The sequence below is a fragment of the Barbatula barbatula genome, assembly GCF_947034865.1.
Source record: "Barbatula barbatula genome assembly, chromosome: 15".
In the NCBI taxonomy this organism is placed as follows: Eukaryota; Metazoa; Chordata; class Actinopteri; order Cypriniformes; family Nemacheilidae; genus Barbatula; species Barbatula barbatula.
In genome coordinates, this window is record NC_136778.1 from 16,502,535 (window position 1) to 16,529,541 (window position 27,007).

Genomic DNA, 27,007 nt, shown 5'->3' on the forward strand with positions numbered 1-27,007 from the left:
AATAAAATTCTATCATGCTCATATGATCCATTTTCAAAACATCGTAACAACGTATTGTATTTTTTTACTTATAGTTGTACTTTAAATGTGCTTCATGTGGTAAATTTTAAAGATCAAGGTTGTGGGTTTTAATCGCAGGGAACACTCATAAATGAACTTTAAATTCAATAAAAGCATCTGCCAAATGCATAAATGCAATTAAAATATATAAAATGTTAGCAAAGGTTGTGTTTATAAGTTATTAGTTGTGGGGCCAGTGATGTTGGCAGGACCTGATAAAATCTGAAATATTGTCCAGACCTGCCAGAAAGAAAATCTTTATTGTTGAGTCCTGCAATATAATGTTCTCAATCCATCATAGAGCACTTCTGGGGAGTTGTGGAAAGAGAGTTTTGAAGAGTTTTCCATCTTCGTTCTCTCATTATACACTGCATGAGTCTTGAGAGAATGTCCTGCATATTGTCCATTCATATTCCAAGCTGAATAAAAACTTAGATAGTTTACTGGATTAGTCCTCAAATTGTTATTTTAACTTTTCGAAAACAAATTCTTTTAGCTTTCTTAGCTTTCACTGTTTCTCTCTCAGGTGTGTAACACATTGTTAATACCAGCTCCAATTACATTACTAACACTAAGGAGAGCGTTTTTTGTGTGTATAAGCATCACTAAAATGCAACCTTTCCCTCTCCGTCTTTCCTGCTTTCTTGTGTTTTTTCTGATTAACTCCTTGTCTTAATCTAAAACTAATATGTTGACACATTCTAAAAAGTGCACTTAAAAATTCCCAATCCCAGAATCCTTTGCGACTGCATCCGCAGCTCAATCTCTGTTCTTGGTATGTATTGTTATTGTTTTCCAGGGCTCCTCTGTCCTCAGGTCACACCTGCATGCCTGGTTTGCTAAGGTCCCCGTTGCCATGGTTACCTCCACTTCCTCCGCCTCTGGTGATCGTTTCCTCATCCTCGCTGTCTAGCTCCTCACTCTTCCTCTTGCTGTACCGCTCGTAAAGAACCATGAGCACGCCCATTACCCACGCCGACACTGTTCCAGCGCTGAAAATGATGAAACCGATGGCGATGAAGAACAGGTAGTCCCAGTAACCCAGGCCCTGGTGGCATTCCGATCGCAGCTGCATTCCCACCTCCGCTAGTCGTCGACCCAGCATGTCCGGAGGTCCCTGGCACACTGTCTGCCCCTCATCTAGACAACACAAATGCAAAGTAAAGAAAATGAAAAAGAGGGGTTTTACAGATAAAAAAGTCAAGAGATCGAGAGTGACACTACAGGTAGATACTTTGCAAGTACAAGCACAGCAACACCATGTACCCAATAGATAAAGGTTCTTTTCTTTTGTAAAAGCACAGTAGGTAATGCCATTTTCTCTGAACCATGATTAATAACATCTTATGTGTCTGCAGGCTTGTTAAAACTAGACAACAAGGGGTTTGAGATAAATAACAACAGCATTTACAGATTTGGCATGACACTGCAGCATTGCAAGTCACATTATGTCTTTTGTGCGATTTGTGCTACAATAACACTATTTATTTTATCTCACTTTATGCAATATCCGTCTATGATAAATGTGATCCTGGCAAATTACCCAACACACACACACTGGGCCTCCAGCAGTGACCCTGAGGAGGAAAGAGGTCAGTAAACATCATCCCCATCTTACAGTCTAAAGCCCAACAGAGCATCAGCCTGTCAGCTTAATATATCAGCTTGACAGAGAGATCCACACACACACACGCTGACACACAGTCTAAGACTGGCCAAAGCTGAAATATATCTGTGATCTTTTCTAAATCCACCAGCTGTAGTTTCTCATAAAAAAAACTTCCTTCCTTGTCCACCAAAGCTTAATTCAGCTGGAGAAAATTTACTTTTCTTATCAATCTAGCCTGCTATAAGCAAGCATGTAATAGGTTGTTTCCACACAAGTATTGACAATATTACTCTGTGGTACTGTCACAACCAATGCATTGGGTATCTGTCTGCTCAAACAGTGATAGTTGTGGTGCAACATATTCTGCAAAAAGGATAAGAGTGAGTGTAAGTATACAGGGCAGTTATATATCACCTCTGGGTCTGGAAAGAGTTCTGCATTCAGCTGAGATTTTATGAGTGTCTTGACAACCATAGCCAAATGTACTTCAAAGCTCCGTGTTCAGTCCTTCGGTCATTATGAAAAGACAGAACAGTACATTGGGTGAGCAGAGCACAACCCATTTTGGTTTCGGCTAAACCTTTCAAAAATATTTGAGTTTGATTAATTATATTGTAACACAAGCCACGTCTTGGTTACAGATGTAACCTCAGTTCCCTGATGGAGGGAACGAGACGTTGTGTCAAACCGAAAGATGGGTTTGATCTTGATAACCTATCAACTCTGATTGGAAATTTTTGAATGGCACGGCACGCCAGTCTCCACCCAGTACATACGGGTATAAAAGGAAAATGGCCCATTCATTCACCTTTTGGGCTAAGGAACCTGGGAAGGATACCCGGGTCGCTGGAGTGGGCGAAGCGTTGTGGTATAAAGGACACAACATCTTGTTCCCTCCACCAGGGTTGAACCCACAGATGGGGTTTCTATATGAAACGCCACTGAGCTTTGCCATTTTCACAACTCAAGTGGTGCGACCCTGACCGCCCTAGGTGAGTCACGGGTGAGCTCTGCCGCGAAACATGATCTCCCAGTGAAAAAAGTAAGGCAGCACTTGAATAAGGGCGAGGGCTCTTACCAACGGCCGTCAAAGGCAGGGGCCTTCCTACTCTAGATACGAGATGGCCGCCTGTCACCATGAGGGACACTGGGGAGCACAGGAACCTCGATAGAGGAGCCTGTGCTATTGAGGCCACATCCTACCGACAGGGAGGTCATATGTGTAAATTAGACACACGGTCTCGCCAAATGGGGAGAAATCATGTGAGAATGGTGCACGGAATGGCAGAGTCCACTGTAGGGGTCACAGGTTCACCAGCGGGGAACCAAGAGTGAGGAATACGTCAGATGGGACGACCCAATGGTGAGTCACTACGTATGGAGCATCAGCTCAAGAAACAGGGGTTCACCTCGAGGGGGGAAACTCGCCTCTACCGAGCTTTGGTATATGAGCCGCTCCGCCTGGCTCATAAACAGAAGGGATGCTTAGTGATGGATGGAATGCCTGTACTTCACCCAGTGGGGAAATTAGGGAGGCAAAAGAGCGCACTAACCTGCTTAGAGAAGAGGAGTAGGCGCTTTGCAGGCGAACGCCCAGCAGCCGTTGCAAAAGTGTTGGGTGTAGCCCAACCTGCAGCTTCTACGGATATCTGCCAGAGAGGTGCCCTGATTCGGTGCCCACAAGGAGGCTACACCCCCAGTAGGCACGGCAAAAAAGTGATGGCGTGCGCCAATCTCTGTTTGGGGACAGCTCTCCCTGTGCTGTGCGCCAAAACAGACAAAGAGCTGCTCAGAGTGTAGCCAGGCCGGGGTCTCAGGTCCCTGTGGGAGTCGTCCGGCCCGAACTCTAGGCACTCATTGGACAGAGAGAGTGCATGTGGACCCTTGAGCGCCCACAGGAGAGTGGAGCGGGACGCAGGCGATGTTGTGGCTGTGTCCAGGAGGACCGTATTTGGTAAGCATATTGGGATATGAACAGTCTGTGGCTTTGGCGGTGGATTAACGTTCATAGAGTCCCCACATCACTACCGCCGCTACAGACGGCTTGGAAGCTGCCGCTGCAGACAGCCATCGCTGCAGATGGCTCGGAAGCTGCCGTGGAGCGGAAAGCAGGCAATGTTGTGGCTGCGATCCAAAGGACACAGCCAGCCATGACCACAACACCTCGTACGAGTTGATCGAATCCAAGGTTACGTCAGCGAGACATGTCAGGGACATGCCCATGCTGTAGGAAATTTTCAGCTCTTTTAGAAAATTTTCTCTTTTAGACACCTATGTCTTCCAACAAAACGCCCGAGGTAAGTCGAATACAGGACGCGATTCCGCTGATCTGTGTTGTATGGTCCAGTAGGTAAGTACAGAGTGATGAATGCTTAGCATAATGATGATGCTTCGCAGGTTCCGAAGAACAAAAGGTGAATGAATGGGCACACCATCTTTTTACACCTGTATGTACGGGGCAGAGACTGGCGTGCCGCGCCATTCGCCAATTTCATTGGCCTTTTAAAAAGAACAATCAGAGTTAATAGGTTTTCAAGATCGAGAGACCAACAGAAAGGGAACATACGTTACTCTAGAACCTGCTGTTCTCATACAATTACATCAAATGTGACAAAAGTGCTAATATTACATGCGTCATGCTTACTTCTTACTTGCTTGGAAATTCTATTTAAACACAAATTTGAAATATTATATATTAAATATTTTTATATTTCATTATTGCTCTGCGCATATATTGTCTACAGTTTAAGCATCTGTATTGAATAGACACTCACACATCTAACCATTCTTCTATTATGGATGGATATGGATACATAAGTGAAAATAGAATGCACGATTATAATTTTCAAATATTTCCCTTGATAATATAAATGCATTTATCAATTCACTAAATTTACAACATTGTTTGTATTTTATTATCGTTGTACACATAAAGGCTTAGTTGTAACACTGTGTTACACTGTGTAAACGTTTTCAACCAAAGCAAAACGTTTTCTAGTTGCTGACAAGGATGCTATGTTTTGGGCAACAAGACATTAAGGATTTGTTAACTTACACACCTTACTCGTCTAATTCAAACAACCCAACGTGTTTTTGATCGGATGTTATTCTCTCTTGCACAAAACTTTATTAAAAACATGTTTCAATAAAAAAATAGAAAACAAAACCGTTGCATGAAACTAAATGCTAAAAGACAGGGCACTGAAGCTCCAACTATTCCATTTTAATAACACACACTTTGTTTTACGTTTGTTTGACTAGCAAGAGAAAAAGCATGTTTGACCCCTGGTTTACAGACACAGATGTGTGGAAAGTAATTTCAGGATCACTGATTTGCAGGCTTTGTGCTAAATAAAAGGGATTAGAGGTAGCGGATCTTCTCTCATGCAGTCAAAAATAGCAGCCAGACATTATGCAAGTCATTATGATGATTAGTGCGTCTCACACCCTGTGAACTGGGCCAGGAACAACCACCTGCTCCAGCAGAGACACTGACCTCTGGGCTTTTATTCATCATAAAGTTGGTCTACTTACACATCTGTGAGGTTACATCAAGTCAGATTAAGAAACAACGTGAAACTGTTTGATGCTTTTAGACTAGCCACATTGCACCATAAAAAATAAATTGTGGTTAAATCCAAGTCCGTTTACGGAAGTCATGCTTCTTCGGCTACATAAATTCATTTAGAAATGGGCCTGTAGCTGCAGATTGTTACTCTTGCGATAGTGACGTTTAGGTGTGTCGGTTTGTTCAAGGCATTTCAGTGGTAGAAGTTATATAAACGGTGGGTATAGCGCTGGATGTGGAGATCGTTTGAAACTAACTGATAGATGGTGTGGTCCCAGTGCTAAAAGATGCCGGACTTGAACGACACGTGGTAAATCAAAAGTCATATGTCTGTGTTTTGTTGGCCATATGTCTTATGTCTGTGTATTGTTGTCTCGTGCTGTAGTTCTCCTGCCTGATCTTTAATATTTGAATAAATTATGAAAAATAAATAAAGACCAGAGGGTATTTACTGTTATAAGATGTTACCATAAAGAGCTGTTATTCCCAAAAAAATATTGGGAATGCAGAACTAGTAGTTCATAGCCCAGATAATTAAAATGACAAGAAAACAGTTTTACCAGTCAAATAATGCCCTCTGTCAACTGAATGCCTTGCCCCTGTAGATTTTTTATTATAAGTGCATGTTAAGGTTTATTAAAAACTGAGAGACAAACTAAATGATTTTCCGTCGCAATTGATCTTAACTTCAAATAATCCAGAACACACAAATTTAAGACACATTTGCCAAGCCTTTTTTTCCTAATGGTTCTTACAGAGATTAGATGTTCTTACAGAACATATTTTGATCAGCTCAATAACATAATAACTTTTTATTTCCACATAGCCTGTCCTATGCAAATATGCATGCATTGATTTGAGCATTCATTTAATTCTTCAAGTTCACAGGACATTGATTGCACAAGCGTGAGAGATGTAATTGGCTGTTTCAGGCACATGAAAAAGGTCTGACGTGGTCTGCTTTGACAGAATTGGCTGTTCACAATCACGAGACATTCACAATGACGAACCAAGAAAACACAAAAAGAATTGACTGAACTAACTGAGACACCCTAAAATCTTTTAACTTGAGATATATTAAACAAAATAGCAGAGGTTTCTCTCTTATACTCTGATTTGAGTTTCCCAAACCCCATGCCCAATGTATGACCTTACATGACATTCAAGACTACAGGGGATTCTTTATGTGAGAACACATCACTTGTCCTCATTATCTTTTATTATTAAGTCCCCTAACCATAGTTTTCTCATTTATGTCACTTCCCTCCCTCTATGATTATCTTTCTTGCTCTTTTTTTCTTTCTCTCGATTTATCCTACATTCCTTGAGGGCATATTAGCTCAAAACACGGTCTCTTGCATCGGTGCTCGTCATCATCCCTGGCGCACACGCTCGCATGCACACTCACACATTTGGGGACATTTCATAGACTTCCATTGATTTTATATCAGCCTTGTGATATATTCTATCTCCTAACCCTTAACCACCACCCTTACCTAATAATCCCACAAACCTTTCTGCATTTTTTATTTTCAATAAATATAATTCTGTATGATTTATAAGCTGTTTTCCCTCGTGGTGACCTAAAATGTCCCCCACAAGGTCAAAATCCACGGGTTTTACTATCTTTGTGGGGACATTAGGTCCTCACACAGTGATGAATACCAGTGCACACAAACACACACACAATAAGATCGTGTCAGAATGCTCATTAAATTCCTCAGAAAATGTCATTACAGAGATAACCTCATTCAAATTACCCACAAATCACCATTCCTACTCACCCTAAAAGTAAATGAACATTTCTTATAAAGATTTGAACCAATCTTCACTCCTTAAGCAACTTCCAAACAAATGTGAGTAGTATTGCAAGGTTATGGCTGATCTGTCACCTAAAAGCGGGTCCTTGGAGCAAAAATGGACAGGGCAGCAAAATATGCTGCTCCACTGAGCCAGTGCAGTAAACCTGTGTGAAAGATGGGCAGAGAGGGGAACAATTTTACTGGAACACCCTGCATGGGTCTTATATCACCCAGATAAACCTGAACAGAAAGTGGCGCCCTGCATGGACTGTACAGCTTCTGTCAGCTGTAATAATTAAAGTCTCGGAGAGGGGTCGCTCCCGGCATGACCAATGGGCACACTACTGTCAGATTCGTCTCTTTTTAAATGACCTGGAAAAAAGAGCTGGAAGATGAGCATAGTGTATGTCTGTCAACACTATTATAGACAAATGAATGAACACTTAAATTCAACTTTAATTGTTGACTTGAGTTTTTTTATTTAATATAATATTTAACTTTAATATAACTATTGAGACCATTTTAATTCTTGGTTGCTATCTATTTTCTTTATCACTTTTCTTAAACATGCACTCACTCTCACATCTATCCTCTGGGTGCTAGAACTGCTAATTGGTATTGGCCATAAAACGCACCGCGAGCCTAATTAGATCATTAGTACTTAATTATTATTACTTGAAGGGTGTAGAAAAGCAAATGGTTCTATTCAGAGCTGTCACACACACTGTACTTTCTCACACACAAATACATATTTTAACACAACAAAAAGTCCTCTGTATCTGTGTGTTCCTATAGAAAATGCCTGCAGTCCAAGGGAATCGGTATCAAAACAAACTTAAATTCTCCCTTTTGATTTCTCCGTTTTTATTACACAGATACACCTGCTACTGTGGTAAAGTTAAATAGTACATCTGCTACCATTGAAAATATATATATAAAATTATACTTACTTATTAATTAAGATTAGTGATTTTAATTATTGCGGGTCTCTTGGGTCGTGTTTTTGATCTGTTGCAGATAAGTGCAGGCTGCAGATCTCGCCCTTGTGCAGAAAGGAGTGTGTATAATTATATTTGAGCAGGTTTTTATCTTGGAATTGTATGAACTTATTTCACATAACCAGGCCAGTCTGGGTTAGAAGACGTTTGACAGAGAAAAACGATTTCAATAAGCACACATCGGATAGAGCACAGATAAATCAAATTAATTTCTACAGAGTTCTTTTTCATCAAACTCCACTTTTTACCAAGGGACTTTACAACAATAAAAGCTTCAATGCAATTTGTATGTCGGCTGCAGGGAGTACCAACTCCACATGGGATTTCTGAATCCAATTAGGTACTCGGATGCAAAAATGTCATATTGTGCAACTTAATGTTTTTCAATTGAAAGTATGGGCATGAAAAGAGTTATGAACAATGTTGTATTTTATAAATGCCAGCCTAATTATAAATATCAATCGATGTAGATTTAAGCTGTAGCCAAACACAGGAAACAAAAACATAAATAAACAGGCTTCCACTAAAAGTCCTGGCAATGACTCTACCCTACAAATAGAGGCTACCCTATAAAACAGGGGTAGCTATTTATTCATTTTGTCTGCCAGTCCACCATGGTCATGATCAGAATATTCTCCTGTACTATGATAATCAACATTTTGCAGGGGAAAAAAACGCATCACGATCGCCACCAGGGGGCAAATTGCAATAGTCCTATCAAGAGGTCACGACAATAAAAATGTGGTTTGAAGGAAATGCCCTTTTCTTTTGTAAAGAACCAGAGGAAAATAGGTTTTGGAAGTTTTTGATGAGATATGTTTGAGGTCATTTGAAATCCTTCATTCTCTTGCTGACTCTGATATTTTGGTAAATTCAGATCTGTTTAGGTGGGCAATTCCGTGCATTGGTCAACCTGGAAAAAAATTAAGGTTTTCCATACCCATATCATACTCATAGCTCAGATATTTCGATTTACACTGGATTATTCTATACATTTGTATCTGAGTATTTGCAGCTCCTGGGATCGAACCCACAAACCAATTTACTGTAATGTCATTCCAGAGAAAAATGTAAGATATGATTTATAATTTTCCTTCCTATAAGGATATTCAATCAATCGGTCCTTAAAGACTAAACACACTTTCCCTCATTCAGCATAAACTTTGTAAACCCCCACAGGGTTGTTAATTACTGTGAATTATTCAGCTATTGTTTTTCAGTAACACTTTCACTGCAGGCTAGTGTCAATAGAGCTGAGTCTGCAGTGTAAAGACAGTCCTGTCCCCCTCAACAATGGCCCATTGCATTAGCTTTGCTTCAGTCACTAAAATATTTACCTTTCTGCGCCTTGCATTGCTCTCTATGGGGGGAGTCAGAAAGCTTGTAATTAATAAAATAGTTGTATTTTATTTTATCTCTTTAATTATGTGCAGAAAACTTCAATTACACGTAATTGACTGATAAGAATTACTCTAGAACATTCACACTACATTTTCCCAGTGAGGGGTAGTGTTAGAATAGTAAAGGCAATCAGAATATTTTTCTGTAACCAGATAAACATCCCAACAATCCTACGCAGCTCCATCTTAACAAAGCACTATTTCAATTCTGACATCATTAACCAGCATCTATGCTATAAATGTCATGTGACTAACTCTGGAGCCACTGACAAATAAGGTCATGACATGAACTCTTCAAAAGCAATTGTATATACAAGCAAAAGACAAATAAACTAAAACTTTTAAAAGCTAAAAACTATTACATTTATGTACCGTAAATGGAAGCGAACACAAATTTTTTTTAAACGTGCCTCCTAAACGCCTCCAGCAGTAGTGAAGTGCAGGTTTTTACCCTACGGCATTCAGCAGAGTGGCTGGCTATTTTTAAAGCCTGCCAATTATGTAATTGCATACGTTAATCTTTGAGCGGGTAAAGTAGTAGGAGGTGGGAGACTTTTCGCTGCTTGTTTTGAATCTCAATGAGGACGGACTTTCTGATAAGTGTGCGGTGTGGGCCAGGATGTGTGTAAGTTGTACAAGGATATTACACTATTGCATTTGTCTCATCTTGCAATGACCTTGTAACACATGTAGATGTACGCGTCTGCTGTGTGCATCAGGCATTTTCTCTGCTATGCCCTTTTGGTCTGTGTCATCTTGGCTTTCCATGATTTCTGCAACACATCATTCAGCTTCGATCAACATGTAAGGATTGATGGGAATATATTTTGTATATTACATAATAAATAGTATATAATTAGCATATTCATAGACAGCAGGCACTGAGTGACATTACATTCTATATATCAGGTCACAATATGTTACATATTCATTAGGTTCAGTATAAAATTATTTAAAACTGTGAATTATTGCTATGTTGTTCTCTTCGTGGAATTTTGAGCTTAGCATTATTAATTCTAGGCTAGCTAGGGCACGGACAAGGATTAGGTCTTGAGTTTTGAGGTCCCCATTGAGTTGTACTTTGTTTGTATAGTCAATATAGTTTGTTAACCTAATGCCACTGCATACGTGTCTTCTTAAAATATAACTATAACATTGATTCCTGCTGTGCAAATGTCTATAGTATAATGAGGTCAAATATCACAATACTCTGAAATATACACCTTGCAATATTCTAAAGCAAACAAAGGAAAAGAGAAAAGCCCTTGAGAATTCATTCCTACAAATGACATCAGAGGAGGCCATGAGGTAGAATATGATCAGTTCCTGTCTGCTGACCTTCTTCTGTGTCTGTATGAATACGAGCTTTCACATAATCTGCAAAATACATCATCAAACACCAATGTCTAACTAGCTGAGGAAAAAGAGAAAATGTCAGAAGACGTTATATAGACACAGCGTATATCCTTATCTCTCAATGTTTTTCACAATGTGATTTGATCGCTTTCCTCATGAATATTTAACTCTCACTTCTTTGGCACTGTGCCTATGAATGCAGAGCTGCCCCGGCCAGTCTGGATACCCCTCAGCCAATCGGCGCACCAGAAAGAGACAGAGCAAGTAACAGAGGAGGGGTCAAAGGATGTTGAGGCTTTAGGACAGATACAGACTGAAACAGAACAAGAGCAATACCATATTGAAGAAAACAACAGAAGCAACGGCGGATGCCTGTAAATGTTTTTGTCTTTCTCCTCAGAGAAAGCTTACTAGAGGGCATCATTGGTACTGCTGCAGATATGAATATAATAGACTCGCAACATCTGCCTCCTTTCAATCTCATACACAAACAACACAACTGTGCGTGTATAGAGATATCACAGAACATGCAGTATTTTGTGAACGGATGGAGGTGACTTACAGTATCTATTGTCTTTTAGAATAAATCGATACAACGAATAACAAACAATTCTCTGTTTCTGATCAGTAAAATACATTTATTTACGCAATGATTAACACAGTCGATTCCTGTAGTCTCCATAATATACGGGCAGCATGCTGCCAAAGGTAACAATCAATATTCTAATAAGAACAAAAAAAATACATGCTTGTTTCGGCTATGATGCCTAAAATCACAAAGGATTGAAACGGAACTAGTATGTCATATAATCTTCATGACGTCAAGGCGCATATCTGCACGCAGTGATGGGTAAGAAAAAGTTATTCTGGTGTGTGTCAAGGAAGAAGAATACTGCAGATGGTCCTCTTTCCCCCACGTGGTTTTTCTTTCTCCCTGCTACTCAACACTGTGAAACTGCTGACAGTGACAAGAATCACTTTTCCAGCATCTGATCCAGAAGCAATAGGCGCTGAAAAATATATATAATCTCTATATCTCAATTATCAGCAATTAAATCACCCTTACTATAATGTAAATAAAGTAGACGGTGAGTTAGCAGCAACTTTCTTATCCTGATGAGACCCTTGCTTATCATTTCTGATCCTAATCGAGTAAGGCACTGATACGAATATAGAGAGCTGTCACGAGCCAATCAACAGTCAGAAAACGAGGACACATAGGGACAAACAATGTATCCACAGTACAATTTAATGATGTGCACTGGCCAAAATCATCCATAATAAGGACCAAATCCATGTCAAGACACAGGCTAAGTTATAACTGGAGAAGCACCATTAGCATACGGAGAATGATTAGCAGTTGTGTGGTTTACATTTGTTGTCATGGTAACGGCAGGTGTAGTATTTGGTTTATCGAGCCATAAAGCCATATGTACATGTGACATTTGTAAGCTGGTGGTCCTTATTCATGCACCAACCGAGTAGTCGTTTACTGAGCTGGACTAGTTTATCTAGATTTATACCTCTCAAAAAAACTTATTGTTTTCTTCGTTATTTACTTTATAGTTATTGCATAGTACATCACTATTAACACATGAAGCATATATCCAGGGCTATGTGACATTATAATCATTTATTATAATATTAAATAAAGTTTAATATTAAAGTTGTGCTGTATTCAAACATTACATAAGTATGCACATTGGATGATGCAAGAAATACACACTATTTAGGCATTTTGTATGTAATGTGTTTATTTAAGTGTATGTTCGGCCAGTCAGCATTGTAGCTCTGTAAATAAAGGCACGTTTAGCAGCTGTATCGCAACATGACATACCAGAACCAGTCACACTGAAGCATCCAGATGTCTCCAGTACTGTGTTGTTTTATAAATATCTAACGCGATGTGATCAGGTTTATTTATATATGGTGTGGGTATCAAAATCTTCTCTGTTAAGAACAATGCACTCAGCAGCCTCTGCTTTAGAAATGTGAACTGCTGATGGTTATGGCAAAGAATTCGTCCAATGTTAACGCTGCGTAAAGTGTTTTTATAAATGTAAAGCTATTGGCCGTCTACATACATAAGAAACAACATGTATGTCTTGTAACGAGAAAAGAAAGGTATTTGGAAGGATTTTTATGCACTATTGACTACCAGTGGAAATGTATATTCCAAAAACAGGTTTGGAATAACTTGAGGGTGAGTAAGGAATTTTCATTTTCGGGTGATCTCTTCCTTTAAAGTGTTCTTTATTTTCCACACAGCCAAGTGTAGTGATACAAAAAGTGAAACATTCGACTGCTGTTTTACTAAATATAAACACTTCTGCAAAATAGAATTGGCCAATCAAATTACAGGACCAACTATTGTATAATTTTCTGTCACATATTTGCCTAAAAAGGGTCTATCAACTTTTTCACTGTGTGCCCACAGAACAATGCCTCACTTAGCAAACTTACCTTGAGCTCCAGGCTCGCCTTTAAATCAGACCCTATTAGCAGAAGTATCTGGCGTCGGTCACATGCCTCTGCATCCACTCAGTTTGCATCACCCACACTCCTATACGCTGCATTTATTATGCCAGAGGACTCAAAATTACCTCTCACATCTGATCATCCAAACACACGCATCTGTGTGTCAACACTTCAGCACACTATACAAGGAAACAGGGCTCAAGAACGGCGGCCTTCTTTTTTCATTTTGAAGTAAAACTTGATTTGAACTCAGCGGGGGCTTATAGATTTCAGGCAAGAGAAAGTGGGTGGGGGAAACCGGGTTCCTCGGCAAAAGACGACACATTGGAACTTATGACTACACACACTTGACAAAAACACACATCAATAAGAACAGAGGTGGCCCCAGAGGAGGAAGGTTTAACTGTGTGAGTTAATGAAACTGGTGGCTCTCAAAGCCCAGGACACACACACACACACACACACACATAGAGAGAGAGAGAACTTTCCAGCTATTTTCATTAGAAGCTCTCATAGATGCAATGGTTTTAATAACATGAGCAACTACTCAAACAAAAATTCTTTAGACTCTTTGGATTTAAAGGGGTCATATAACACGGCCTAAATGAATATTATAATTTGTTTTAGATGTAATGCAATGTGGCCAAGCTCAGTGGTAAGAGCATCGCGTTTAACAACGCAAGGTTGTGGGTTCGATTGCATATACCTATGTAAAATGTATAGGATAATGCAATGTAAGTCGCTTTAGATAAAAGCGTCTGCCAAATGCCTAAATGTAAATGAAATGTAAATGTATACATGTTTTAAGGTTCAAAAACGCTGTATTTACCACATACCCCAATGATTGGCCAGCTAACCAGTGCGTAGGGATTGGTCGAATACTGGAAGCATGTGACGAAAATGTAATGCCTCTTACCATATTTGGAACATCAGGTTCCGAAGCATACTGACAGGTTCGTCCACCTTACTTGCGTATACATCTGGGCGGAGTCAAATCATACCACAAACTGACATAGAATTGTGGGGGTGTGGTTACACGAGGCGTTTCAGGCAGGTCTGGGTGAGCATTCGCTTTTAGATAGAATGCATCTTTTGTTCCGACACTTACATTTTTGCAATTTTACGTGTATAAAACAAGCATGGGCAACTTATAAACACACCAAAGACACAGAAAAACACGTATTCGTGCCATATGACCCCTTGAAATGTCCAAAAGTTTGTACTTTGTGAATAATGAGCATTCACAAATGTTCATGCATAACTCTGCAAAATGATCCACAATCCGAACACAGATTCCATGAGGACTGAGTAACGAATACAAACAAAATCTTTAGAACCCCCTGAACTTAAAAGTGTGTCTTGAAGTGCATATGTGTTTTAAGCAGGACCGGATTAACCATATGGGCAATTGGGCAATAGCAAATATTCACAGCCCCGAGAACGAAGAGCCCCCAGCAGCATCTTCAACCTACGACCCGGATTCTGCTGCGAGTGTGACCATTGAGGGAAGCAGTGATGGGTCTCGAGTCTAACCGCCATCTGAACTTTTCGTCGAGTCTGCGAGCAGCCCCTGTTTCACATTCAAAGTCCAGAAAAATGCTAGTATAAGATGTGTTTGCCAAATGAAATCAACCATTTCTAATTTAAACATGCTCTTCTCCATTATTTAGGATTCAAATTGTGTATTTTGCCAGATTATTTAGCATTTCTTTTTTTCTTGTCTAATTGAGATAAATTGACAGATTTGCAAATGTTTATATTGCACTAAAATTTTTAACCCTTGCCTGTCTTGTTGAACTGTGATGTGACAGGTTGTTTTCTGAACAAAAGAGTTTAGGAGCAGATGATACTGCATTTGATCAATTATTTCCTTGTGGTGGCTCCATGAAAATGCTGTAAATTTTGTTTTGTTTATTGTTGTTGCGAGAAAACAGCAGAATTCTAAATTTAGATTATACGGATGCCGATGTGTTTTGTTTTCATAACATCATGACTGAGTGGTCTTGACAAGAGAAAATAGTGGTGCATTTGTAGTTCTATGAGCATGTGCACATCTGTACATCAAAATGCACTTGATGGCAGTTAGTTATTGAAATATTGAGAAAAATTGACTGTATTACTGTAATTTATTCTGTATTTTGCCAGATTATGGTGATCCTGGGGTTGTGATGATGGGGCCCTTGAATATTGTTGCCCAGGGTACAGTGAAGTGTTAATCTGCCCCTGGTTTTAAGACCATCTATATTCTACTTCTAAATGTTGATTAATGAAACTTTTGGTACAGATAAGTATTTAAACTTAAGTCTTTCTCCACTATAGGCAAAACTATTAACTATGCACATGCTGTTAAACAAAGTTTAGCAGTTTAGTTGTTTAAAATTTTTTAATGATCCAACTTGCAGTTTCTAAATTCATTAGGCAACTTTGAAAGCAATCAAAAAATTACATTGAAACAACTAAATACATCGAGATTTATGTATTTTAAATGGCTCCACTAGACTGGTTTGGCTGTGAATTTGGCTGTGAAACAAAAACAAGAACATCAGTATCAACATCAATAAAATCTGAACTGGTGAGAAGGTCTTTGAAACATAACCAACCAACCATTATAAAGTTATAGCATACATTCAAATTGTACATCATTGATTTAGCATGTTTTCTTTCTAATGAAACATGCTCGATGAATTTAGTTAACTACAACATACTAAACATACGTTGGTTTAAACCAAAGCACAGTTAGCAGACCTGCTCTCAAAATATTTCAGGGTGAGAAAGAGAAAATATAATGACTCACACATGGTAAAGTGGTGTGAATCACACAGCGGTGGTCACTCAATCTACACACTCTTAAAAGCCTGTATGCACAATAAGCACACTTAACAGTTTGGTTTCACAGTGCATTCTTTTCTACATTTTTAGTAACTAGAATAGATTATAGTGCATTAACATTCTCGCCTGAAGCTTGCGATATTTGGAGATCATGAGATAAGCATCAGTGCTCTTGTAAACTGGTGCAGTCGGAGCGCTCTGACAGGATTATATAATGGGACAAGAATTCTCATATCCACTTTAAAAAAAGACATAATTAGCCATCTGCTCTCAGTGGACGCACCAACACCAAAACGTCAGAAAGTCTAATCACGAGCGAGACAATGACAGACAGACAGTCTTTCAATAGACTGGGGGAAATTAGCTTTTTGCATTCTTATGGTTTTGCTCTCTCATACGTGTGGAAAGACCAGAGCTCATGTTCAATCTGAATGTCTGGATGTTTTTGCTATTAACTTGAGGGACATTGACTTATTTCTGGAATGGGGGATTGGGCAGCTTTAGTACTTTTATTCTTTCTTTACTTTCCACAATAGCTTAATTATCTTATAACAGCTGATAAGGCACCGCAAACCATATTGCTCTGTACAAAACTAATGGCACAAATTGGACCCTATCTCCGTGGCTCCATTTAGAGTAATAGCATTCGTGGCTTAATTAAAAGTGCGTGTGACAACAATACTCTTTTAGCTAAAACAAGGCTTTAAACTTTGCAGGTTTGTGTGACAAAATATGAAAAAGCCACTGCATATACATGTAGAACACTGCACGAAGCATTTGCAGTACAATGATTTTAACATGGAGTGACACAAATCCTGTGAAGCACACATTTGAAGTTCTGTTACAGCTGCTTGACTAAAATAACTATGAGCATTCCACTTGAAATGTCATGATTGTGACTAGATTAAAATTTAAGCAGGGATACAAACCCACTTTAAGTGGATATTTTATTCTGGTCGCAAAGAAAACAATCAAAAAATATATTTTGTATTGATGGAGCAATGGAATTTGTCTCAAAATAAAAAAAATTATGTTAAAGTAAATATAAAGACAATACTGCGGTAAATACTTTTTAATTTAGCAAACTGCCACCTTGGAATTTACTTCATGAACAGTTATCTGTTCTGCCCACTGTGCAATACAAATATGTGCAATGCCACCTGTCAGGTCTCGGGTCTAGAGCCTGTGGGGTTTGTTTTCCACTTATGTCTTGATGCTTTTTTCTGCCATTCACGCACCTTGTTTGCTCCATTATTAGTTTACACTCTTCACCTGGGGTTTTCTGATTTTCCCGCTCTTTCTCCAGCTGATCCTTGTTTTCTCTCAGCTCACTTTATATTCCTTATGTTTCCTCTTGTCTGGGTCAGTCCGTTTGGTTTAATCACCTGAAGGTTGTCCTATCCAGTCTTGTTTTGTGAGTACATGTCTCTTGACATCGTCTTGTCTTGTCCAGGCTCCAGAGCTGTTAATCTACACCAGATATCTATCTCTGCCTTGCTCCCTGTTAAATCTGGAGTTCCCGACTGCCATTATCTCTGCTCAAGGGACCTCATTGCTACCCTCTGATGCCCGTGGGATCTGCTGGTTTGCCAAACAGAATCACACCAGTAGATACGCCGTCCTCAAGTGGATTTGTCTGTGGCCCTCGCTGGGTGGAATTACTTTGCTTTGCCTTGCTTTCAGCAGGTGGATTTTCCTTTGACCACGCTAGGCGGACTTTCTTTGCGTTTACCTGCATTCAGCAGGAGGATTTTGTCTTTGCCCACGCTGGGCGGAATTACTTATTTTTTGAGTCAACTCTGATTATTTCCCCCCTACTGGAATACGCACCTCTTTGTGCAGTCCCCTGATTCTCCTGGCCGAGCGCTCGAGCCTTATTGACTGTTGCTATTTTTGACTTTCACCATTGCTGTCTGTGTCAATTATTCACTGTGCAGGCTTTCTGTGCTGGTTTAATAAAGTCTCCATTCTCCTGCATTTGACTCTTGAGTCGTTCATATAAGCCCCCTCCCTGCTTATCGTGGTGATGAGATACATAGCAGATTATCATCACTAAATGGCTGGTTGTCTGAGTGGTGCCTGCAGAATGATATTGTTTTTATAAATAACTGGAAGAGTTTTGAGGGCAGACTTGACCTGTTGAAAAGTGACGGTCTCCATCCCTCCTGGGCTGGTGCTTTTCTCCGGTCTAGAAATATGGCACAGAGTCTTCATGCTAAAACTTGACTCACTGAGGCCCAGGTCAGGAAGCAGACAGAATGGCATAACCAACGGTCTGCTTGCCATCTCACGTCGTAGAATACACAAAATGCACAACATGCGATAATCCCTTCTCCCAAACAATAGAGACTATTAGATCTCTCGCTAATAAAGCACTTTTTGGTAACGATATGATAACAGATCATAAAATAGACATGCTCTGTCTGACAAAAACATGGCTAAAGCCAGATGATTACCATATATTACTTTAAATGACTCTAGCCCCAAAGATTATTATTATAAACACGAGCCTCGTCTAAAAGGCAGTGGGGTTGGGGTTGCTCTTTTAGCATTTCCCAGAAGTCTAACCCTAAAACAATTCTTCAGAAGTCATGGTACTTCACTATCAACACCTAATACTAAGGATATAACATTTTTAAAGAATTTGGTGGGTTCTTAGCAGAACTAGTACTGGCCGCAGACAGAGTCCTTGTCGTTGGTGACTTTAACATCCATGTAGATAACGATACAGATACTTTAGGAATGGCTTTTAAAGACACTTAACTCCATGGGCGTTAGACAACATGTGTCAGGACCCACTGCCCTTCATAATCATACTTTAGATTTAATACTGTTTTACGGTATAAATGTTCACGACGTTAAAATTCTTCAGCAGAGCGAAGACATTTCGGATAATTATCTGGTATTATCTTTGGTTCACTGGCCTATGGCTGCAAATCAATCTGCTTGTTACAAATATGGTAGAACAATAACTTCCAAAGGTGCATTTCTTGATAATTTGCCTGAATTTTCTCAAATCTCTAGCATGAGTAATAAAGTAGAAGATCTTGACTTTACCATTGAAAATGTTAACTCCACCTTCTAGTTCTTTGTACAGCATGGAAGGATAGTATTAGAAAATACAGGAAAGCCCTAAATAAGTCTAGATCGGCCTACCTTTCATTACCAATAGAAGAAAACCAGCACAACCCTAGGTTTCTATTTAACACAGTGGCTAAATTACAAAAAATAAATCGTCAGCAACTTCTGATTCTGTATATAAACATAGCAGTGATGAATTTATGAACTACTTAACAAATAAAATCCAAGATATTAGAGAAACAGTTATAACCATGCAACCAGAAGTGAAACCCGCTGAACAGACAGCTAACTACAGCACCCCGGAGTAGAAATTGCTATTTTCTACTGTAGATAACGATGAACAATCTAAATCAACAACATGCATGAATGCTAGACCCTAAACCTACAAATCTACTGAAAGAGATGCTCCCAAAAATTATAGATCCTCTTCTTAGTCAAGTCAAGTCAGCTTTATTTATAAAGCGCTTTTTACAATTTTCATTGTTACAAAGCAGCTGTACAAGAAAACATTGACTAAGTAAAACATAAAAGGTTATGGAAGTCAAAACACACGTCAAATATCAGACACACAATAAATTCCTATATGCAGTTGTATGTTAATTAAATAAGACTATAAAATTCTAGCAGCCCCCGGCCAGGCAAACAGTGCAAAACAATATGCAAATGGTGGCAAGGAACCCAAAACTCCATTGGAGGAGAAAAAAACCTCAGAGGGAAACCAGGCCTAACCAGGGGATTCCAGTTCCACTCTGGCAAAAACTGCAGCCTCTGCACAAGCTCGACAGTGCTTGCACAACAAAGCAAAATAAAAATTATTTTTAATAATCTAATAGCGGCTGAAGTTTTCTAGAGTCGCAACGTCCTTTGTCCAGCTTTATCACCACAGCATTTGTCAGGTCTGGGTATGGGTCTTTGCATTAAGGAGCTGAACACGCTCAAAACAGTGGAGATGATAGTGGACTTTAGGAGAAACCCCCCTGCACTTCCCCCACTCACCATCATGAACAGCACTGTGATTGCAGTAGAGTCATTCAGGTTCCTGGGCACCACCATCTCTCAGGATCTGAAGTGGGACGCTCACATCGACTCTATTGTAAAAAAAGCCCAGCAGAGACTTTACTTCCTCCGGCAGCTGAGGAAGTTCAACCTGCCACAGGAGCTGCTCGTACAGTTCTACTCAGCTGTCATCGAATCCATCATCTGCACCTCCATCACCGTCTGGTTCGGCTCAGCCTCCAAAACTGACCTCGGAAGACTACAGCGGATAGTCCGGACTGCAGAGCGAATCATTTGCACTACTCTTCCTACACTTAAAGAACTGTACTCATCCAGAGTGGGTAAAAGGGCTCACAAAATTACCCTGGACCCCTCACACCCAGCACACAATCTGTTTGAACTCTTACCATCTGGTCGACGCTACAGAGCACCGAGCACTAAAACATCCAGACACAGGAAGAGCTTCTTTCCTCAGGCCATCTACCTCAAGAACAGTTAAATGTTCAACTTTTGCAATAAATGGGTGCAATATTTTTGTGCCAGATTTTTCGTATATAGCACCTTAAAATGTGTATATTTTAAACACCTGTAGATATCTCATAGAATCTGTATATACATATCATACACCCTACAGTGCAATAAATGTGTGCAATACTTTCCCTCAGACATTTCACATATATAAACTGATAACTTGTATATTTTAATGTGTCACACTGCACTTTCACCTTTGTGTGCTTAACTTTTATTTTTATTCTGTACCTTCGTTGCCTTTGTTGATTGTTACTTGTCTTGTAACCTTACTTGTGTACTGGAAGCTTCTTTAACCAAGACAAATTCCTCGTGTGTGTAAGCACACCTGGCAATAAAGCTTGTTCTGATTCTGATTCTGATTATTAACTCATCTCTGACACTAGGACATGTGCCTAAAGCATATAAGGTGGCTGTTATAGGAGGCCCTTGTCAAAAAAAACACATCGACCCTAGAGAACTAGTTAACAAGAGACCTACATCGAATCTACCTTTCATATCTAAAGTTCTGGAAAGAGGAGTCTCAACTCAATTATGCCCCTTCCTCCAAAGGAATGACACCATTGCCCAATACGATAATCCATATGCCTCCAAAAGAGTGTAACACACCAACAGGGACATCAGAAAACAAACTCACACAGGACAGCAAACACAAGGGCATTAAATACTAATTAATTAACGATTACTGTAATGCACTATTAGATGGTTGCATCTTTTTAATCTTGTATACACTACACTACCATAATATAAATACTCCGAAGGTTAAGGAACCAGGAACACTTCCAATAACAAGTGATGTATTTGTTGCATCAAAGAGTGCAGAACAGTACTCTACTCTCAGCCAGTCTTGTCTCATTGTTTCAAGGTTACCAGAGCAGACAGGACGCAGTTCATGCCCAGACCTGACAGAAGCTGAGATGATAGAGCTGGATAAAGAAGGACACGGCGACTTGACACATCTTCACTACAAAATTTCAGATGCTATTAGATAATTAATGATGATCTTAAACTATAATTGTTTAATTTTGCCATGTTGTGCCAGCACCCTTAAGCTTGTGCAGAGGCTGCAGCTTTTGCCAGAGGAGAACTGGAATCCCCTGGTTAGACTGGGTTTTTTGGGGGTTCCTCGCCACCGTTTGCCTGGCCGGGGGGCTACTAGAATTTTAAGTTTTATTTCATTAACACTGCATATAGAAATTTATAGTATGTTTAAAATTTGACCTGTGTTTCTTACTCCTTATCTTAGGTGTGTGGTTCTCGGTGATGGCCCTTGTGCGTGTGCGTGCATGTGTGTGTGTCCGCGTTTGTGTGTGTGTCTGTGTGTGTTGGTGCCTGTGTGTGTTGTGTTGTGTGGTCTGTTTTGTAAGTGGATGTGTCTGAATCTGTCTGTCTGTGTCTGTCTTCTGTGTTTTCACCATTTTGTTTTGACTTGTAAAACCTTATATATTTTGCTTATAGTCAATATGTTTTCTTGTACAGCTCCTTTATAACAATGAAAATTGTAAAAAGCGCTATATAAATTGACTTTTAAATTTATAACCTTAACCCCGTATATTTTGCTTATTTAGTATACGTATACATGGTGCAAACATTCTTGGCAATAAAGCTCTTTATGATTCTGATAAGGATCTACATTCGGAGTAGTTTTAATATTTTGCTTCCAAGGTTTTTGTTTTCCATTTGACTTTGTAGATAAAATATTTTTGTTTTCTAAAATAGTCCCAAAAGAATGTAAAAGAAAACACCACATATTGTAAATTGATTGTCACAGAATAACTCAAATTTGACACAAATGTCAGATTGAACCTTATATTTCCAAGGTGACAAAATCTCAAGTTATCTCTTGTTCAACCACTTCAACACATGTAAAAATGTTCACTTATAATTGTATCATTAAGCTATTAAAACCTTTTTTTGGTCTACTCTAAACTGTGTTCAATCATAATTCTGTAATCAGAATCTGTTCGACGCCCTCTGTTCCACTTCAGATCAAATTAACGGCCTGAATAACTTGCTAAAGCAAACTGGGGTGATAAGCCTGATAAGGACCTTCTCACTGTGGAAGTCTAATGGTGGAGATAATTGGCTGGCCTTAGATTCTCACTCTCAGGTTAGGTCGGGACAACTGAAAAATTACTCAAATGACCTCAGACTACCTGAAAAACTACATAAAAAGTAAAGGTGAAAACTTAAAAAGTCATTGTGCATTTCAGAGGTTTAGGCTTGTAGGCTAACCCAATTTACAGGATTATCAGAAGTGATGATCCATCACCACTGTACCAGGATAACCCACACTATTAACATTAGATGTAATGTAAGAGACTTACAGGATAAAAAACATATAAGCAGAGCACTGAAGACACCAATGCGCCCCATGAACTACACTTGATGCATGATCGTCTCTGTAATAAGTTTAATAAGTAAATGTAATGAAAATAATTTGTGATGCACGGAGAAAAACAACAAACCCCGAAGAATTTCTCACCTTGGAACTTGAACCCCTCTATCTGAAGCCAAAGACACAGGTCTTCAGTGTCGCAGTCGCATCTCCAAGGGTTTCCGCTCAGACCCAGAGAGCGCAGCGCCGGCAGGGCGATCAGCGAGCTAATGTTAAGCGTCGTCAGGTTGTTACGACTCACGTCCAGCACCTGCAGCGCAGCGTTCTCCGCGAACGCGTCCGGGTGGATCTCCGACAGCCACGGGTTATCCGTCATCCTGAGCATGACCAGACTGGTCAGCGGGCCAAACGTCCGATCCTCGATCTGCGACAGGGTGTTGAAAGACAGGTCCAGGTAAGCGAGCTTGCGCAAGTTCCCAAAAGTGGACTCTGTGATCTCCGTCAGCGAGTTGTTGCTGCAGTCCAGGTACACCAGATCCGACAGGTAGTTAAGCTGCAGCGCCGGCAGGTCACCGATCCGGTTGTTGGAGATAATGAGCTGCCGGGTGGCCAACGGAAGGTCCACGGGGAAGTCTGTTAACTGTTGCCCGGCACACTGGACCACCAACTGGTCGTCGCACACGCAGCGGTCCGGGCAGCCGGCGGTCATAGCCGGTGACGGTGCTACATCCATGACGAATATGAAGAGGAATACCAACCTCAATGACTGCGCGCTTGGCTCAGGCACAAAACGCATGATACCACCGCCGGCTTCATCAACTGTGCGTGTACTCGCGCATTCTTCATTGATCTGCGTGATCCGGTGCGCTCGTTATTGCTGGCAGGTCGTTTAGAAATGTTACGGAGCTGACGCTGTCAGTGAGTCTCATAAACAGCGAAGGTGATGCCGAAGTGCTTTGCGTAAATCACTTTCTGTAAATCGCCAGCTCGTTCGGTGTCCATCTGCTTTGCAATGTTATTTCAGTGTCCTGAAAATCGCAGCTGACTTTTTTCTCAGTTTAGGGCGCCTAACCAAACCATCTTTAAGTACTAGTCTATGAGTTTGATGCCATGCCCAGATACGATACCCAGTCTTAAGGCGCACTGTACCATCTTGCTGTTCTTCTCTATTGTAGCTTGTCTCTGATGTGTTGCGCAGCTTCTCTCTGCAGCTGTGTGTGTGCGTGTGTGTGTGTGTGACAGAGAGAGAGAGCGAGAGAGAGAGAGAGAGAGAGAGAGACAGAGAGCGACTGTCGAGTCTGGCACACTATCCCGTTCACAAGAAAAAATACTTCCCACGTTAAAAAAAAGTGTTGAGTGGTACTGTGGTATACTGCAGTATAGTATATTATAGTAAGTAGGCTAGACTAGGCATTACATAATTTATTGTAGCATGGTTCAAAAACTAAAATATTCCTTCAATAATGAACTGTAGGCTACTACAATTTGATATATATGGTATAGAAGATACTTATATGACTACAAATTCTTATTGGTCCACTTTAGTATATTATTCTGTGTGTATGCTGTATTGTATACTGTACAATTTAGACAGTAGTATACACTTAATAAGAATAGTAAGAATATGTCGAAGAAGTAGAAACAACGGTACAAAGGTTTTTAGACATTAGTACTCGAGATCAGTTGAGTCTGATCTTACACACACACAATCAAGCTCAAGTGTCCTAAAATCAGACATTTTCTCAGGTTCCAAAACACAAGTCTCCGTCCCAGTGTCAGCAGACAGTGAAGGAACAGAGTGTTCAGTGGCCGACTTTTTTGTCTGTGTGGCGATACAAAGAGTGAGCGAAAGAGAGACTGCTGGGTTTGAGCTGACGCAGGTGCACGGGAAACATGATATCTGCGTTCGCAACATGAAGTGTGTTCTATTATTGCTGTTGGGGAATCTCTGAATCCTTCTGTATAAACAAAGAGGGCAAACCATTGCTAAGGGAAACTAATCTTAGTTATCAGTTGAGGATCTCTGTCAGTTCCTTGCTGGCCTTTACGCCAACAAGCCTACATGTGAAGATCATAATCTTAACAGTGATTCATTTGATTGTGTAACTTTTATTATGATGGAGTCACTTGCCTTTAGCTGTTTAACCCTCCCACGGGTAAGCCCACTCACCAACTAGAGCGATTGTAGCCTATGTGACCGGGGTACACTATACTAAAATAAGTGGTATGGTACGATATCTAGACCCATGTGCAAAAAGAAAATTCTGCTCAAGTGTTTAAAGATAAAGTGTGTAATCTTTGAGCTGGCAAACACAATGGCTATGGTAAAGTAGCACCAAACCAACATGGAAACTGACGCAAGAAGGCAGGGTTTTTGTCTAGTTTTTCCTTCTCACCTGAGACTTTATCTGCCATCTGCAAACTGACTCTCTGGAGACGATCCAGGGATTAGAAAGCCCTAAGTGAGTCACACAGGTGTAAAGGGATCAAGATCCGGACTGCATTTGTATATAAGATGGTTGTTGGTGGCTTGGTGGTGCCCTGTAAGGTGCATAGGCATTCTGGGGTAAATGCCAAAGTAAACTGAACGTTTGAGCTCATTAGTGTAACTTTCCTCCCTGGATAGTTTCCAGCGTGTCAGTTTGCAGACGGTGGAGTGTCAGGTGAAGTTTAGGAGGGAACTTTGTTACTATTTAATGGATGGCTCATCTATCAGAGGCCTTGATGCACGATCAGGCACAGCCTGCAGAGAAGAAAACTGTCTTGGTTTGCTTTTCATAACTCATAGCAAGGTTGGAGAGGGGGGTGCATTTCAAAAGGTTTAGCAGTGTTGAACATGAAACAATAAACGTAAAAAGACAATGTGAGTATTGTATGTGTATGGTACAAGGTTATATGTGTTACATGTGAATAGTGTAATATTTGTATGTTATAATGTTCCTGTTTTCTATCGTTTCTTTTTTCTAATGGAACTCCCCAATTCCTCCTGTGATCCATGACGATAAATTGTTTGATTTATCCAACCATTCTTTCTGTGTCAATTCTCTATTTGCCCATGTCCACTATACAAATAAATAACAAAATGTATCTTACACATCTGGAAAAAGTTAATAGGTATAGGATACTTACAATGTTTGGTTTTTGAGAAAACGAAGTGATTGTGTTTTTGACTGTTATTGCCTTTATCTTGCAGTTATGCAAGTCCTTTTTTCAATCCAGAAAAATCACCAGCTAAATCATAGACGATGGCATTTAAACCCTATGGTTACCGCTACTACAGGCAAAATTGAGGCAGCTAACAGCTCCTCATAGGAATCGTAGCAGGCTAGCAACAGCAGACAGAGAGCACAGAGAATGTAAACGCCGGGGGCCGATCCGATTCTGAAGCAGTGACAGCAAAATAATTAACTCCGCAACTAATTAGGTTAGTGTACATGCAGAAACCCTGATTAATCCTCAATTTTATCGATGTCTGTCGCCTTTCGTAGGGACAGTGAGGGTGACGGATCGGGTCACAACGAATCTAAGGGGGTCATATCCCCCCCGTCCCCATTGCCATCTGCGCGCATGCAATGACCCCATCCCAAATATCAAAATGCACACAACCCGCATCAACAGTTTAAAATCATGCAAATGCCATTGGAAACCTCAGACCTGGTGCCTGGTGGCGCCACTAGAATAAAGATTAAAGGGGGTGGGGGCAAAGGGCCTTACTGGGATTATATTTAAATCAGATTTAAGGCAATTGCGGTCTGCCTCACGTGCCCCATTGCTATGCCCTCTGTGTTTCAATGCCAGAAACACATACCAAAGCATGGTATGTGATGGTAAAAACTAAAGTGTGACATTTTTCAGTATAATTCAGTGTATTTTAAATTGAATGACATTTTTTTTGGAAGATTTTTTTTCATTTACTAAACAGGTTTTATTGTTCGTTTGTCCGATAGCTGACGTTTGGTGTAGA

The 27,007-nt window shown here is 40.1% G+C and overlaps 1 protein-coding gene across 1 annotated transcript; it reads right to left on the reverse strand.

Annotated features, from left to right (window-relative positions):
- Positions 1-302: 302 nt before the first annotated feature.
- lrrc52 (leucine rich repeat containing 52) lies at positions 303-24,232 on the reverse strand. Its single transcript, XM_079474284.1, has 2 exons — positions 23,191-24,232; positions 303-1,200 (listed from the first exon to the last, which is right to left on the reverse strand). Exons 1-2 carry the CDS (start codon positions 23,837-23,839, stop codon positions 878-880), a joined length of 972 nt encoding a protein of 323 aa, XP_079330410.1. The 5' UTR covers positions 23,840-24,232; the 3' UTR covers positions 303-877.
- Between the last annotated feature and the right edge of the window lie 2,775 nt (positions 24,233-27,007).